Source organism: Giraffa tippelskirchi, chromosome 8 (assembly GCF_054371585.1).
Source record: "Giraffa tippelskirchi isolate mGirTip1 chromosome 8, T2T-mGirTip1v1.2.pri, whole genome shotgun sequence".
NCBI classification, from domain to species: Eukaryota; Metazoa; Chordata; class Mammalia; order Artiodactyla; family Giraffidae; genus Giraffa; species Giraffa tippelskirchi.
Genome location: NC_137282.1, coordinates 7,017,822 through 7,031,258, shown reverse-complemented (window position 1 = coordinate 7,031,258; position 13,437 = coordinate 7,017,822). Strand labels below are relative to the sequence as shown.

The following is a 13,437-nucleotide window of genomic DNA, read 5'->3' as shown; positions in this document are numbered from 1 at the left end:
GCTCCCCTCCCGGGCACCCTTCTCTGCACAGCTTGCTCTGACCCCCCGCCCTGGCATCAGCCTGCAGCCCCCCAGTGACGGAGACAGGGGAGCCGTCTCATTGATTCCTCCTCTGGTGTCGCACTGGGGGCCTGTCGGCCACCGTAGCTCCGGGGCTGTCCGTCCCAGGGCCGTGTTTATAACCCCTTTTCCGTTCTCTCCTGGGAGGTCAGCTTCAGGGGACGACCATGAGCAAGTGTGGTGGGGAGGAGGTGGGCTGAGAAGCTGCTGAAACCACAGGAAGGGCATGCCTGTGGGCAGCCCCCACGGCAGGAGGGACCCTGAGCAGAAAGAACCCACGACCCCAAAACTGTTCTCAAAGCTGGGACTCAGGCAAGGCCAAGACTCAACTGCTAGCCTCTGGAATGGCTGTGTAGGTTGTTAAAAAACCTGAAATGCTTCTGTGTCGGTGGAAAAAGAGGAGCCACCTTGGGCTCCCTGAGTCTGTTCCTGCTGCCTGAGGTCACCCTGGCCGATTGCCCTGAGAGCCAGTAGTTAAAGGGTTAAGATCTGGCAGAGCAGGGGGCATCGGGACCCTCGTTTACACTCATTCCCACTGGTGGTGTCCAATGCTGGAGCCACTGACCATCAGCGCTTGGAACATCCATCACCTCTATGCTGGGAAGTCAGGAATCCAAGTCTGTCCATCTGGTCTACCTGCCACAGTTCTAAGATCTGTCAGGGTCTAGTGAAGGGAAACAGGGAAGTGCATGCAGACGCCAAGGGTGTGTGCGAGGGTTGAACATAAATGAATAAACCTAGTAGCTTTATCTGTCCCTTTAAGCAAATGTTTGTTTTCTGGTTTGCAGGGAAGAAGGTGTTTTATCCCGTCCTTTTCAGTCAGTACAATCCGGGCATAATATATGGCCATCACGACGCAATCCCTGCCTTGGAGCAGCAGCTGGTGAGTGCTCCCCTTGGGGCCTGGGTCGGGGGTGCTCTGTTTCATGTCTGTCGTCCCCAGGGGCACCTGGCCACGAGTGGAGGTGAGTGGAAATCTGGGGATTGCTTCCTTAAGTAATTTGTAAGTTTGGCAGATGTTCTGGCCTTTGCTCCAGCACCTCATCCATTAAAAAGTACTTGCGGTATTTAAAAGTGGTAAGTAAATAGCAGCAACACCTTACGGAAAGGTAGTTTCACACCTTCATAGCTTTCTTCTGGCGTTTTGGACACCAGTATCATTGTATTATGGGCGAAGCACATTTTCCCTTTATTATTGCAAAACACTATGCGGTAAGAAAGCTGAGATGCAGGCTCCGATGGACAGGTAGAAGTTAGGAAGAGGTGGCTGACCCCCTGGACACACAGTGAGTTAGCGACGCGGGGCCGGATCACTGCTCCCGGTTACCATTCCATTAGCATCGGAAGTGGCACCGGCCAGGTGGCTTTCACAGGAGTGCGGGAGGGACTTTGTGCTGAGATCCTGGTGCACAGGTGATGGGTAGGGGCCTGCACAGCACCCAGGCGCTCCTTAAGCTGAGATGTCTTCGTTGGTCCTTTAAGCAGAGAAGCAGTGTAGGTTTCAGGAAGATGGGTGAAGGCAGCAGAGGGTCCCTGTGCCGCCAGAAGGCGTGCCTCCCCGTGTTGTTGTCACCTGGCTGCCATCGTCTGCAGGTGATGCAGCGGGCTTGTCTAAAGCCGATGCCGGCTCAGGCTGCGGCGGCGGGGGGGGGGGGGGGGGGGGGGGCGTCACTGCCTTGGGGCCCCGTCTCTTGTGGAGGTCAAGCCACGTTCTGTCGCCTGTCAGGGTGGAGAACGGAAGCCGCCCTGTGACCCTGAGGAGTGCTGGAGTCCCCAGTGCTTTCCTGCAGCGGGAGAGGAAACTGATTTTATTGAACACGTGTTCTAAAGAATTCTTTTGGAGGGCCGATTCTGTGTTGAAGCTTCCAGATGTAGGAAAACCTGTTGTCTCCCATTCCCCCCATCCTGGGTCCCCTTCCTGTTCTTCCCTGGCAGCTGATATATAATGACCTTTTCCAGAAAGTTCCACCTTGGGCTGCTCCAGGCTGGACAAGGGTGATTCTGCACCCTGTCCCAGTTGGAGCCTGACCATCATCCTCTCTTCCCCCCCAGGGAAGTTTTAATATCGCAGCTTCTTTGTCCGACTCTGTGCTGTGTGCATATGCAGGTGCTTCACACAGCAACACTGTAAGAGTTCTTCACTCCCTAAGAACCATTTTTTACCTACTCAGAGGTGATAACCACCCTTGTTGAGACAGAGAAATTTCACATTTCCTTTCCATGGAGTTCTTAGATTGTCACAGGGCTCCAGTGGGAATCAAATTCCCGGTTTATTTTCTTTCAACCATTCAGAATAAAAGTTCCTCTGATTTTAAACAGAGTACTGCTTTACATTTGACGCTGAATGGGCTTCATGGTTCAGCTTCAAATCAAGGCCTTACTTGTTTGCAGGGAATTCATTTCCCAATTTAGAAGTGCCATCCTTTTGTTGCCGTTCCTGTGGGGAAGCTGGAGGATCAGGTCAAACCAGTTTCTCGGATCCTCAGCATCAGTGGTCAAGTCAGAAGCAGAACTCAGACTGCTGTGTCCACAGCTCCGAGGCCTCTGAGCTATCCTGCAACCGTGACCACGTACCTCCAAGTACACCTGAGACCTTCACTTCTTTCTCCTAGACTCGACCAGGGTCACATAGCCAGCTAGAGCTCAGGTCAATACCGGGATTCACTTAGAATCCCAGGGACGGGGGAGCCTGGTGGGCTGCTGTCTGTGGGGTTGCACAGAGTCAGACATGACTGAAGTGACTTAGCAGCAGCAGCAGCAGCAGTGTGGTGGAAACAGTTTTGCTCAGGATCTAGGTGAGAACAGAAATAGAAGGGAAATGTCAGAGGAAAACATCAAACCTCAGAAGTTAATACGGTGGAGAGAGGACGTGTGGGTGCAGAGAGGGGGTAAAATAAAAGGTGATGATTGGAGGTGGGCAAATTAGGAAAGACTTCCTGCCAGCGGTTCGTTTTGGCTCAGTCTTGAAACATCCGACACATACATATTAATAAATTCTTGAGAGCCCTCACTGGAACATGTCAGTATCAAGGGGAAGGCGAAGCTCAGATGCAGAATTCGGCTGTGACAGGTGATGGCCACGTTCAGACAAGAGGCAGGCTTTGCCAGCAGCCCTGCTGATGTGACCTGGGTACCAGTTATCACTTCTGGCTGTTGCCTCTGACATTTGATGACATTTGATACCATTTGCCTGCAGACAAAGGAGAGAAACCAAATTTAAGGGGACTTCTTTTGTGTTTGGGTTACTTCTTTTTGTACATTTGAGTATAGTTAGTAATAAGCATTAAGTGAAATCATGGGATTTCATACTATTGTTTGACCTATCAAGTTTTAAACCTGAGATGAACCTTGCTGATGCTTTAGTGTAGAAACAGCCTTCCAAGAAAGGAATAACCCTCATTTAAATAATTGCTAATTTCAGACTTCTCCTTTCCTGGTTTGAGCCTTGTCAGTTCCTGCTGAGGCCCCAGGCAAGAAGCTGTCAGGAATCCTCTCCTTATGCTCCAGTTTCTGTCACCTTAGGCCAGAGACACTATTCCAAAACACAGATAAATTCTATTTAAAAAAAAAAAAAAATCTTTGAGGACTTCGCTGATGGTCCAGTGGTTAAGATTCTGCACTTCCAATTCCGGGTACATGGGTTCGATCCCTGGTCAGGGAACTAAAATCCCATATGCCATGTGGTATGCTCCAAATGAAGTGTTTAAAGCCCCGTCTATGAAGGGAGAAGGAGCTGCCTGTCTTCCAGACGTCAGTCCTCCCACAGGGCCTGCTTTAGGCGCTCTCTGATGTCTTGGAACAGAGCTGAGGAGAGATTTCCTTGCTGGTCCCGGACACACCAGCACATCCCTGACCCCTGATTCCTTTGGGGATGAACTGCCCTCCACAGTCTGACCCTCAGACTGATTACAGAGGAGTTGTCTGCAAACCCTGGCACCTGGGTGTGACCTGCTGCTCTGCCAGGCGGGCAGCCCTGCCCGGGGTTTCCTGAGCTGTACCGCCCCGCCCCCACCAGGGCCATCTCCTCTCCAGCGCTGAGGCCACGGTGCCTGGCCGCTCCCTCTGCCACGTGGTCCTGCCCCCCACTGTCTGACGAGTGGTCAGCATGTGCCTGGTATGCAGGCCCGTCCTCAGCTCTCTCTGGTTAGACCCTTCTCTCTCCTTTCATGCAAAGAGCACTTTGCCACTGGCCCGAATTTCAGTTTAAACTAAAAACTGATAACGGGCCTGGTCCATCCTTCTGGTCTGTTTCCGTTGGTTCTGCTAGCAGACTCTCCCTGAGAACCGAGAGTCACATTAACACATGCTGGGTCCGTGGCCTTGGGGCAGCTGGCATTCTCTGCCTGCGTTGTCCTGTGAAGAGGACTGTCATGCTCACATCACAGGGAGAACCTTGCAGCTCAGGGGCAGGTGCCACTTGTTCAGAAGCCTCCACGCGGGAGGGCAGGTCGGGGACTCAGTGGGACCCGACTGCAGCCGCGGAGGTGGGAGCATGTTCTCGGTTCCATGTGCTTCCAGGGGGCAGAGGGTCTGACTCCCAGGGCTGAGTCCCGATCCAGCACAAAGTCCTTCAGAAGAGACTTCATTTTTTAATGCATATAAAAGGAGACTGGTGGGAAAGTGTGAGTTAGTGCAAGTCTTGGAGGAGGTGGCAGTTGAGTCCATTCTTAAACCCATTCTTGGAAAGCCGTGGCTTGCCAAACACCTTCCTTCTCGAGAAATGGTCTCCGTCACAGCCACGCTGGTGCTGATCAGGGCTGGGGCCCGATTGGATGAGTGATGGTGGGCGAGTCATTCTGTCTCCCAGCCCGAGGCCCGTGCACATGCAGTGCAGCCTCGGGGCCCGGACCCCCGGGGGCCTACGGCGGGGTGCGGGGCAGCCTGGCCCCAGGACCCGCAGCCCAGGGTGTCCACCGCCCACTGCACAATGCCTGGCCCGGGGCAGGCCCGTCCCGGAAGGTGTTTACGGAGGATCCCGGGACGTCAGCGGAGCATCGCACCAGGCAAGAGGCAGGCCTGCAGACCCCGGGCCCGTGGGGTTTCCGGTGACATGAGGCCAGCCAGATGCAGCCTTGGTTCTGGGAAGCCTGTCTCTGACTTAGAGGAAATACTCTGCCTGAGTATTTGTGATTTACTTTCTGACCCAGAGTGCTTCCCGCGGGACTGCGGGGAGCCACCTTCCTGCATGTGTGGGGAGAGGCCGATTTGTGCTTGGCGCTTGGTCCTGATCAGAAGTCGTCACTCCCGTCGCGTGACCGCCGTCCCACGTGGTGTGGCCAGCATGGGCAGTGCCTGCTGGGCTCGGGGCGTGGAGATGGGGCTGGCGGAGGGGCAGGCGGCCTTGTGATGAGCAGGGCGCTGGAAACGGGTGTGATCCCGGCCGGGCGATGCTGCCCTTACAGCCTCACCGTCGTCTGCTGTCTCCTCCTCCTCTGACATGGTGGACGTCACCCGTGTGTGTCGCTGTGCCCTGTCCGGGAGCCGGGGGCAGAGGTTCTAAGAAGTCGAGTCATCTGCTTGGAGCCTAGGAAGGCGAGAGTCTCTCTATCTGTGGGTCCAGAGCCCATGGCTCTGGGGGTCTCCTCAGTGGACGCCTTGGCCTTGGGCTGAGCTCCTCGTGGCTAAGCATTCCCTACCCGAGCTGTGTCTGTCTCTGGCGGCCAGGAGCTCTCCTTCACTGGCGGAGGAGTGACTGAGGGCCCGCGCGTGTGGACAGTGGTCGGGGGGCTGCAGGTCTAGTCATGAAGCAGGCCCGGAGCCTGTGTTTGCCAGTGGTGGTGGGTGGGTGCAGACGGCAGACAGGAACAGCCCATCAGCAGGAGAGCTTCTAGGAGCCACGGTGTTTCAGGGAAAATGTAAATTGGCTGATGGGATGAGAGCGGGGAGCTGACGCTGGCAGGGGGTCAGGGTGACCACTCTCAGCAGAGCCCCATGGTGGGCGACCCTGGCTGGGTGGTGTCCGGCGGGTGCCCAGCCTTTGGAGGCCTGTGAGCCTGGCATATTCGCCAGGAGACCCGAGACGGGCAGGGCAGGCAGGAGCAGGTCACCCGGGGCCTCTGGAGGCCCTGGAGGTTCCCCGCAGGTTTTATTCTGATTGCCTTGGGGGGAGGGAGCTAACCCACTGCAGGGCTTGGATGGGGCCGGGCTGTGGTCTGACGCACGCTCAAGGCCCCTCGGGCTCCACTTGAAGCGCGTGGACTCGGCCAGCGTGCCCATCTTGCCCCCCATGGCACCTGCTGAGGGCACCACCAGGTCCATTCCCACGAAGGGCTGGATGTCCACATGCTCTTCCGATACTGGCTTTTCGTGGCCTGCTTGCTTCAGAGCCCTCGTTGAGAAGTGTTTGTGTAGCTCATTCCTCACTCACAGGTCACCTTCCTCTGTCCCACTGTCCCCAGGCGAGGGTCACACCTTGCCAGGCTCTGCATCCACTCAGCGGGTCCTGGCTGGCTACCTCCCTAACCCCTCTTTCTTCCTCAGCACTGGCCCTTGTTTTTCCCGCTTGAGGTTTTCTCTCAAATTCCAGGGAGACCTCCGCCACATGTTTGAAGTTGGGGTGCTGGCACGGCTCTCTGACTGCATTTTTACCCAGGCCTTGTCCCGACCGCCAGAAAGGACAGGAGCCATCAGCTGCGGGAGAAACAGTGTTCCTGCCACTGCTGGGATGGAGCAGAAGCCATTTCTAAAAAGGGACTCAGTGGAGATTTTCCTAGGCTTTCCTGCCCTGTGAAATCTCTCCAGCTGATACTGATAAAATTGTTGCTGGGGGCTTATCCTGCAGCAAGCCTTTGTTCTGGAGTCGAGCTGGGAGGACACAGGCCCCCTCCTGGCCCTTCTTCTCCTTGGTCTGGTTCATGCCAGGCGGAGGGCCGATGGCCTCTGTGTGTGTAGATTGCAGTGGAATAAGGTGGTCTCATTGGTTGCAGAGTAAAGGGAATGTTAGGTCCATCACCGCTTCTGCAGGCCATTTGTTGAGGGTAGTTTAGCCTGTGGAGTGGATAGAGTAGAGCTTCCCTGGTGGCTCAACAGTACAGAATCTGCCTGCAATGCAAGAGTCCCAGGACACGCGTGTTTGATCCTGGGCTTGGAAGATCCCCTGGAGGAGGGCATCGCAACCCACTCCAGTATGCTTCTGGAGAATCCCATGGACAGAGGAGCCCGGTGGGCTACAGTCCATGGGGTCACAAAGAGTTGGACACGACTGAAGCAACAATGCACGCACCCATGAATAGAGTGAGCCGTCAGGAAGGTGGGCGCGGTAGGGGGCGGGTGTTTGGGTGCTGGGCTGGACAAGCCCTCGGGGTGACTTGGCTCAACCTCCTCATTAACGAAGAAGAAACAGAGGGGCCGGGGGGCCTGCGGGAGGCAGATGTGCCGGCCGGTGGGCTCGTGGGTCAGGACGTGCCGTTTCCAGTTAGCAGGGACCCAGGCCCAGCGTCCCAGGTGGAGACTGAAGGTGGGAAGGGGCCCTGCTGGGGGGCCTCCTTTCCTCCCAGCACCTACGTGAGGTTCCAGAACGAATCCGGAAAAATAACCAGTACAGTCACAAATCTGTTTCCAGGTTTACCGCAGCCACAAACATATAAATAACAAAAAAACACCTTTGAAGTCTTGCTGCTTCAGCAAGTGTGTTGGAAATGGACTTTTGAAGTGAGACATGCGCAGGGCCTGGCCTGGCTTTTCACAGATGCGTCCTCACCCGGAGGGGACCCGCCCCTGCAACTGCTCAGACCAGAGGAGCAGAAGGTGCTAAAGCAGTCTGTGGATGAATGGACAGAGTGTGTCCCCAGGACCTGGCCTCACAGCGTCCTCGCCCTGGGCCAGCAGTGCAGCCTCGGGTTTTCTTTTCATTCCCCAAGGGAGTCCTGTTCACACCCTGGGCCAGGATGGCTGAGTTCCAGGTCGTTCTCTCTCCTTCTTTCAAACATCCCCAGCCCGATGCTGGGCCGGACACACAAATGGCTTTTCCATGGTGCTGCCCCACACCAGCCGTCCCTACTGGTCTCTGGGTGTGTGCGTGTGTGTGTGTGTGTGCAAACCTACACCTAGAAACGCCCCAGCCAGAGGTGCCAGAAGTCAGCGGGCCTGTCGGGGACGGGTGGGTTTGCCGTGCCCGGTCGTCCGCGTCCCCACCAGGGGGTGGCTGTGTCAGCGACGCCCCCTCCATGTCCACTCGGTCCTCCTCTGTCCAGTGATGGCGCTCTCCCTGCAGGTCATAAAGAAGGAGACTGGATTCTGGAGAGATTTCGGGTTCGGGATGACGTGCCAGTACCGGTCCGACTTCATCAACATAGGTGAGCCCAGAGCCCGTTCCCCAATGGAGACCATGCGGGCCCCTAAGAAGGCCGCTCCCCGGGAGGTCACTGCATAAACGTCGCTCCAAACCAAGTCGCTCAGGGCCCCCTGCAGCCAGGCCTGGCCCTGCGCTCTCCACACAGAGCATCCTCCATGGCGAGGGGATCCCCCAGACAGAAGGGCTGGAAGGGTCCCAGTTTCTCTGTGCTGAACCTGTGAAAACCCAAGACATCACTTCGGGTCTCCAGTGTGCAGTCACTGTCAACAGGCACACGTGCACACAGGCACACATATGTACACCGATGCCTACACGCATGTGCATGCATGCACACACATCTAGAACCCAGAGAGGAAAGGCCCCCCGGTTGTAGATGGGGGGCCGAGTCTCTGAGAGGCAGAGGGACCTCACAGCCAGAGAGCCCCGAGGGTGTCCTGTCCCCGGGGAGACAGCACATCACTCCCCAGGGCAGCACCCACTCTTGAGCCTCTAGAGGGAACAGCATGGATTGTACATGACCAGGGGGCAAATGAACAGGCCAGAGCCGTGATCTTGGGCCCAGGGGCTTGGGTGGTCCCCCGGAGTCCCATCCTCGCTTGGAGACCCCCACCTATGCGTCTCCTGGGGGTCCCCAGTCTTGCTCTCCCCTCGCCGCCTCTCCTCCTGCCCAAGGCCTTGAGCTTTTCCTTTTAGGGTCAGTGAGTTGATCTGAGGAGTTCCAGTTTCTTTTTTTGGAAGTTTGGTAGACAGCAGGGAATATAAGACCCTCAAAAAAATCACCAAGTTAGAAAGATTAAATAAAAGCCCAAGGGACTTCCTGGAGGCCCAGTGTTTAAGATATTGAGCTTCCACTGCAGGGGGCACAGGTTCGATCCCTGGTCAGGGAACTAAGATCCTTCATGGCATGTGGCACAGCCAGAAAATAGAAAAAAAAAAAAAACAACATCAAATGCCTTGAAGTTAAGTCCTGTAAGAAGTACAGAACCACACAGGACAAGGGTCTCTGGTGAATGTGCTCAGATTCCCAGCAGGTCACCACGGGTGTTCTTTGATTTCTCTATAAATGGCCTAAATTATTATGTGTAAATCTAATTTCCAAAAATAACCTATTTTAAAACTCTTCTGAAGGACATTTCCATTTTGAGAAACTCTTGTTTCCTTGCTCTGTGTGCAAGGAAAAGTGATTCTGCGATGATGTACGTTTATCGAATTTGGCCTTAAGAGAGGCACAGTGGCTGTCGGTGTGACAACCAAGACTTGAGCTTGGGTCTGGACCCAGAATCCTGCGTGTTTCCTCAACTGCCCAGCGGCCCTGCTCACAGGCAGGGGTGTGTTATGGGCCCCTGCTTCTGGCTCCATCAGAGCAGCGTGGCCTGGAGGCTGCAGGGAATCCAGCTAAATGACAAAGCCACTGAGCATCGATTCACTGTTTCTTCTAAGAGGCCAAGAACTCTAGGGGAGCAAGGAGCACTGACAAGCAAGAGGCCAGTGCTTCCTGGTTCTGTCCGGACGTGGTGGCTTTAAGTTAAGAAAAGATGTGGGGAGGGGGACGCGTCACCATTCACGAAGGTGTGAAGGAGCCACTGTGATGTGAAGTAAAATGTCTGAAGTAAAACTTCAGAACTGTGAGGCCAGTCCTTTTAAAGGGACTCCTCTCACCGGCTTGTGGGGGCCACTCACCGGCTTTGGGGCCTCCTTCAGTCCGCAGGAGCGAGGGCGCTTTTGTGGGACGTGAATTTTTCACACTGCCAGGCCCTCCCTGGTCTCTTCTCTGCAGGGTCGGGAGGGGGCCACGTTCGAACAGAGTCCCACGAATTTCCGTTCACAGGTTTGGCTTAGGACGTGGAGGGCGCTGCGGGCATAGCTGAGCGCCGCGTTGCTATGACGACAGCCCAGCTGCTGCTACCCAGGCTTCTGGGAGCCGGCGGCTAGGCGCGGGGCGAGGGGGAGGGTGCGGTCTCCCGGCTCCAGGAGCTCGTGCTGGGCCAGGGGGGATCCTGAGTTCTCTGACCCCGCAGACGTGCACCACCCGGACCCCCCGAGGACTCGGGGGGTCGGGGGGAGACCTCCCCAAGCTGCTGCTGAGCGCGCTGGTGCTGGGCGGGGCCGGGCCCCCCCCCCCCCCCCCCCGGCGCGCGTTCAGCCGTGTCTTCTCCCCCGCAGGCGGCTTCGACCTGGACATCAGAGGCTGGGGCGGCGAGGACGTGCACCTCTACCGCAAGTACCTGCACAGCGACCTGGTGGTGGTGCGCGCGCCCGCGCGGGGCCTCTTCCACCTGTGGCACGAGAAGCGCTGCGGGGACGCGCTGGCGCCCGAGCAGTACCGGATGTGCATGCAGTCCAAGGCCATGAACGAGGCCTCCCATGGGCAGCTGGGCATGCTGGTGTTCAGGCACGAGATCGAGGCCCATCTCCGCAAACAGAGACACAAGACTGGCAGCAAGAAGTCATGAGCCTCCCCGCTCCCCAGGGAACCGGGGGTGCGCAGATGCTTTATTTTCTTTTTCCTTTTGCAGTTGTAGCAAGGAAAAAGATTGCCCTAAAAGGGCAAGGAAAGCATTCGACCGGTTAGTAAAATGGACGAGGAGGGTTTCTTTCTTCCTGTTTAGCTTATGCAACAGGCATCAACCGCCCCCCACTTGGCCTGCAGAAGCAGCCCAAATGCACCAAGCTGCGGCGACCGACAGAGACGGCCTCATTGTGAGCCTGATGGCGCGGAGGTTGTGATCATGTTTACAGCAAAGTGAGAGCTGTTGTTCTGTGCTCATTGAAATATTCATGAACGAAGAGCAGCTGTGTAAAAAGTTCATTAGGATGGAAGGCCAGCACATGCCTCCCCGTCTGAGGGGTGATCAGCCCGTCTCTGGGGTCTGGGAGCTGAGATATCAGGATGCCGGCAAGGAGACCGTGTGAAATTCAGAGATACACTCATCGTGATCTTTGTGAATATAGTAACCAAAACCAAATGGACTAAAAATGAGAAAACAAAGAAACTCGTAGCTATTGTATCATCTCCCCCAGGATTAACCAAAAGTAATCTGCTCATCTTTTTGGTTGTAGTTTTAACCATCTCTGTTAATTTTATTTAAAAATGCACTTTTTTTTGGCTTATGAGTTATATTCCGCTTATTTAATTACCCATTTGCAAGCCTTATGAAGAGAGCACAAGTTAGCTACATTTTGATATTTTCTAAGAAGATACTTTTCGCTGCATTGGTTCAGTTCAGACCATCAGATTGTGACCCACATCCAAGGACGTGGCAGGGGACTGACCCGTGGACTGACCCTGCGGGGACTGGCCGGCAGACGGTCATCAAGGGGAAGGCGTGGCTTGCGGCTGCTGACCCATTGGGCCACACGGATACTTGTCTGAAGAGTATTTCCAAAGTGGAGCAACTGAACACTGGAGGGAATGGAAAAATGTACTTTTTACCTTAACAGAGAAGGAAACTCATTCAGACTGGTGATAAAAGTCAGAAAACACGTTTTCTCCTCAGGGGACCTGGGGACCACTTTCTTACCTGTTGAAATAAACCAAAGCATTACTGTATGAACCAAACACTCTCTTTTCTAAGCAGGGTGCTCTTCCTGGCTTCTGGCTTCCATGAGAAGAAACACAAGAAAACGTCTTTTGTAAAAGGTCACTCCACCTGCAGCATCCAGTGGGATGGACGATTGTGAGGTGGGTTCCTCCAACTCAGCCGAGGGGCAGTGACTTAATTGCTTTTTCAATTACGCTGTTCTACTCAGTCACCAAGATGCTTCTGAAAATCTCATTTTATTACATTTTACAACTATTTAAAAAAAATAAATGCAGTTAACATTTAGTGGTTTCTATGTTTTTGTGAAAATTATTTACTTATTAACCAGCACCAGATACAGGAGCTAATTATCTCTCAGGTTCCTTGCCTTCTGTTTGCCCACAATCAGCTCATTGTTTAAAAGCTCCAAGAACAGTCAAGCTGTTGGTGGGTAAAAAAACAAAATGCATTGTACTGATTTGTACTGGTAGTTCATAAAATCCAATTAGAACCCAGGAAGTGAATGGAAGGTGGCATTGGACAGCTAATAAAATGTGATTTGTGGGTCCGATTTCTTCTTGAAGTAAGAACACCAGGTCTTTTGTTTCTGGAGATGGGTTTCCTGAGTGTCAACCAGCTCCCCTTGGCTCTGTGGCATTTCGGGGGAGGTCATTCCCCGATGGGGGATGTCCTGTGTACCCAGCATCTCTGACCCCTCCTCCCGCGATGCCTGGAGCACCTCTCACCCTGGGGACACCTAACCGTTCTCTGTCACCTCCAGGTGAGGAGGGCACTGATCTAGCAGGAGGAGCGAACCTTGGTGGGAAACCTGGTAGTTAATAAAATCTGCTCGTCCTTTATAAAATTTTTTTTTCTTTGTTTAGTTTTGGCTGTGCTGGGTCTTGGTCGATGCCCAGGCTTTCTCTAGTTGTGGTCAGTGGGGGCTTTCTCTAGCTGTGGTCAGTGGGGGCTTTTCTCTAGTTGCGGTCAGTGGGGGCCACTCTAGTTGTGGTGCACAGGCTTCTCCTATGCTGGCGTCTCGTTGCAGAGCACGGGCTCGTGGGTGCTTGGGCCTCTGTAGCTGCCGCTCCCAGGCTCTGGGGCACAGGCTCAGTCGTTGTGGCACTTGGGCTTAGTTGCCCCCCACCAGGAAGCCCTGCTCATCCTGTTTGATTAGAAGTTGAGGAGTGGTTTCCAAGGGCCCTCTTATTTCCACAGACATGGGGCTCCTGGAGGAGACTCAGGCCCGGGTCTGTCTCCCCAGTGGGTCTCGGGCTTGATGGGGCTGACCCTGCCCCCTCCAGCCTGTCTTCTTCAGGTCCAGAGGCTGCTGTTCAGGCTGGCAGCGGGGTGTGTATCTGCCTGTAACCTGAGGTCTGAGTATCCCCTAGTGGGGCCTCCAGGCCAAAGTCCATGGGTGATCAGCCATTTGTGCAGATTTGAATGGCACAACACAGGTGCCTGAGGCAGAGGTTGAGAATTGGATTTTAAAAGACGCTGAGAGTGGATGAAGCATGTTAGTTGCTCAGTTGTGTCCAACTCGTTGCAACCCCATGGACTGTT

At 54.7% G+C, this 13,437-nt stretch overlaps 1 protein-coding gene and 1 long non-coding RNA gene across 14 annotated transcripts in view; one reads left to right on the top strand and one right to left on the bottom strand.

Moving 5' to 3' along the window:
* CSGALNACT1 (chondroitin sulfate N-acetylgalactosaminyltransferase 1) overlaps positions 1 to 12,180 on the top strand; it is a 323,001-nt gene extending 310,821 nt beyond the window's left edge. For all 13 annotated transcript variants that reach the window (XM_081524356.1, XM_081524353.1, XM_081524358.1 and 10 more), the window contains 3 exons: positions 849 to 943; positions 8,273 to 8,354; positions 10,517 to 12,180. In XM_081524356.1, the coding sequence (XP_081380482.1) occupies positions 849 to 943; positions 8,273 to 8,354; positions 10,517 to 10,806 (467 nt within the window). In that variant the 3' untranslated portion in view covers positions 10,807 to 12,180. The remainder of the gene's footprint in view (positions 1 to 848; positions 944 to 8,272; positions 8,355 to 10,516) is intronic.
* LOC145519109 (uncharacterized) lies at positions 802 to 10,613 on the bottom strand. Its single transcript, XR_014063538.1, has 2 exons — positions 10,034 to 10,613; positions 802 to 3,250 (listed from the first exon to the last, which is right to left on the bottom strand). It is a non-coding gene; the product is annotated as an uncharacterized LOC145519109 (long non-coding RNA).
* Positions 12,181 to 13,437: the final 1,257 nt, after the last annotated feature.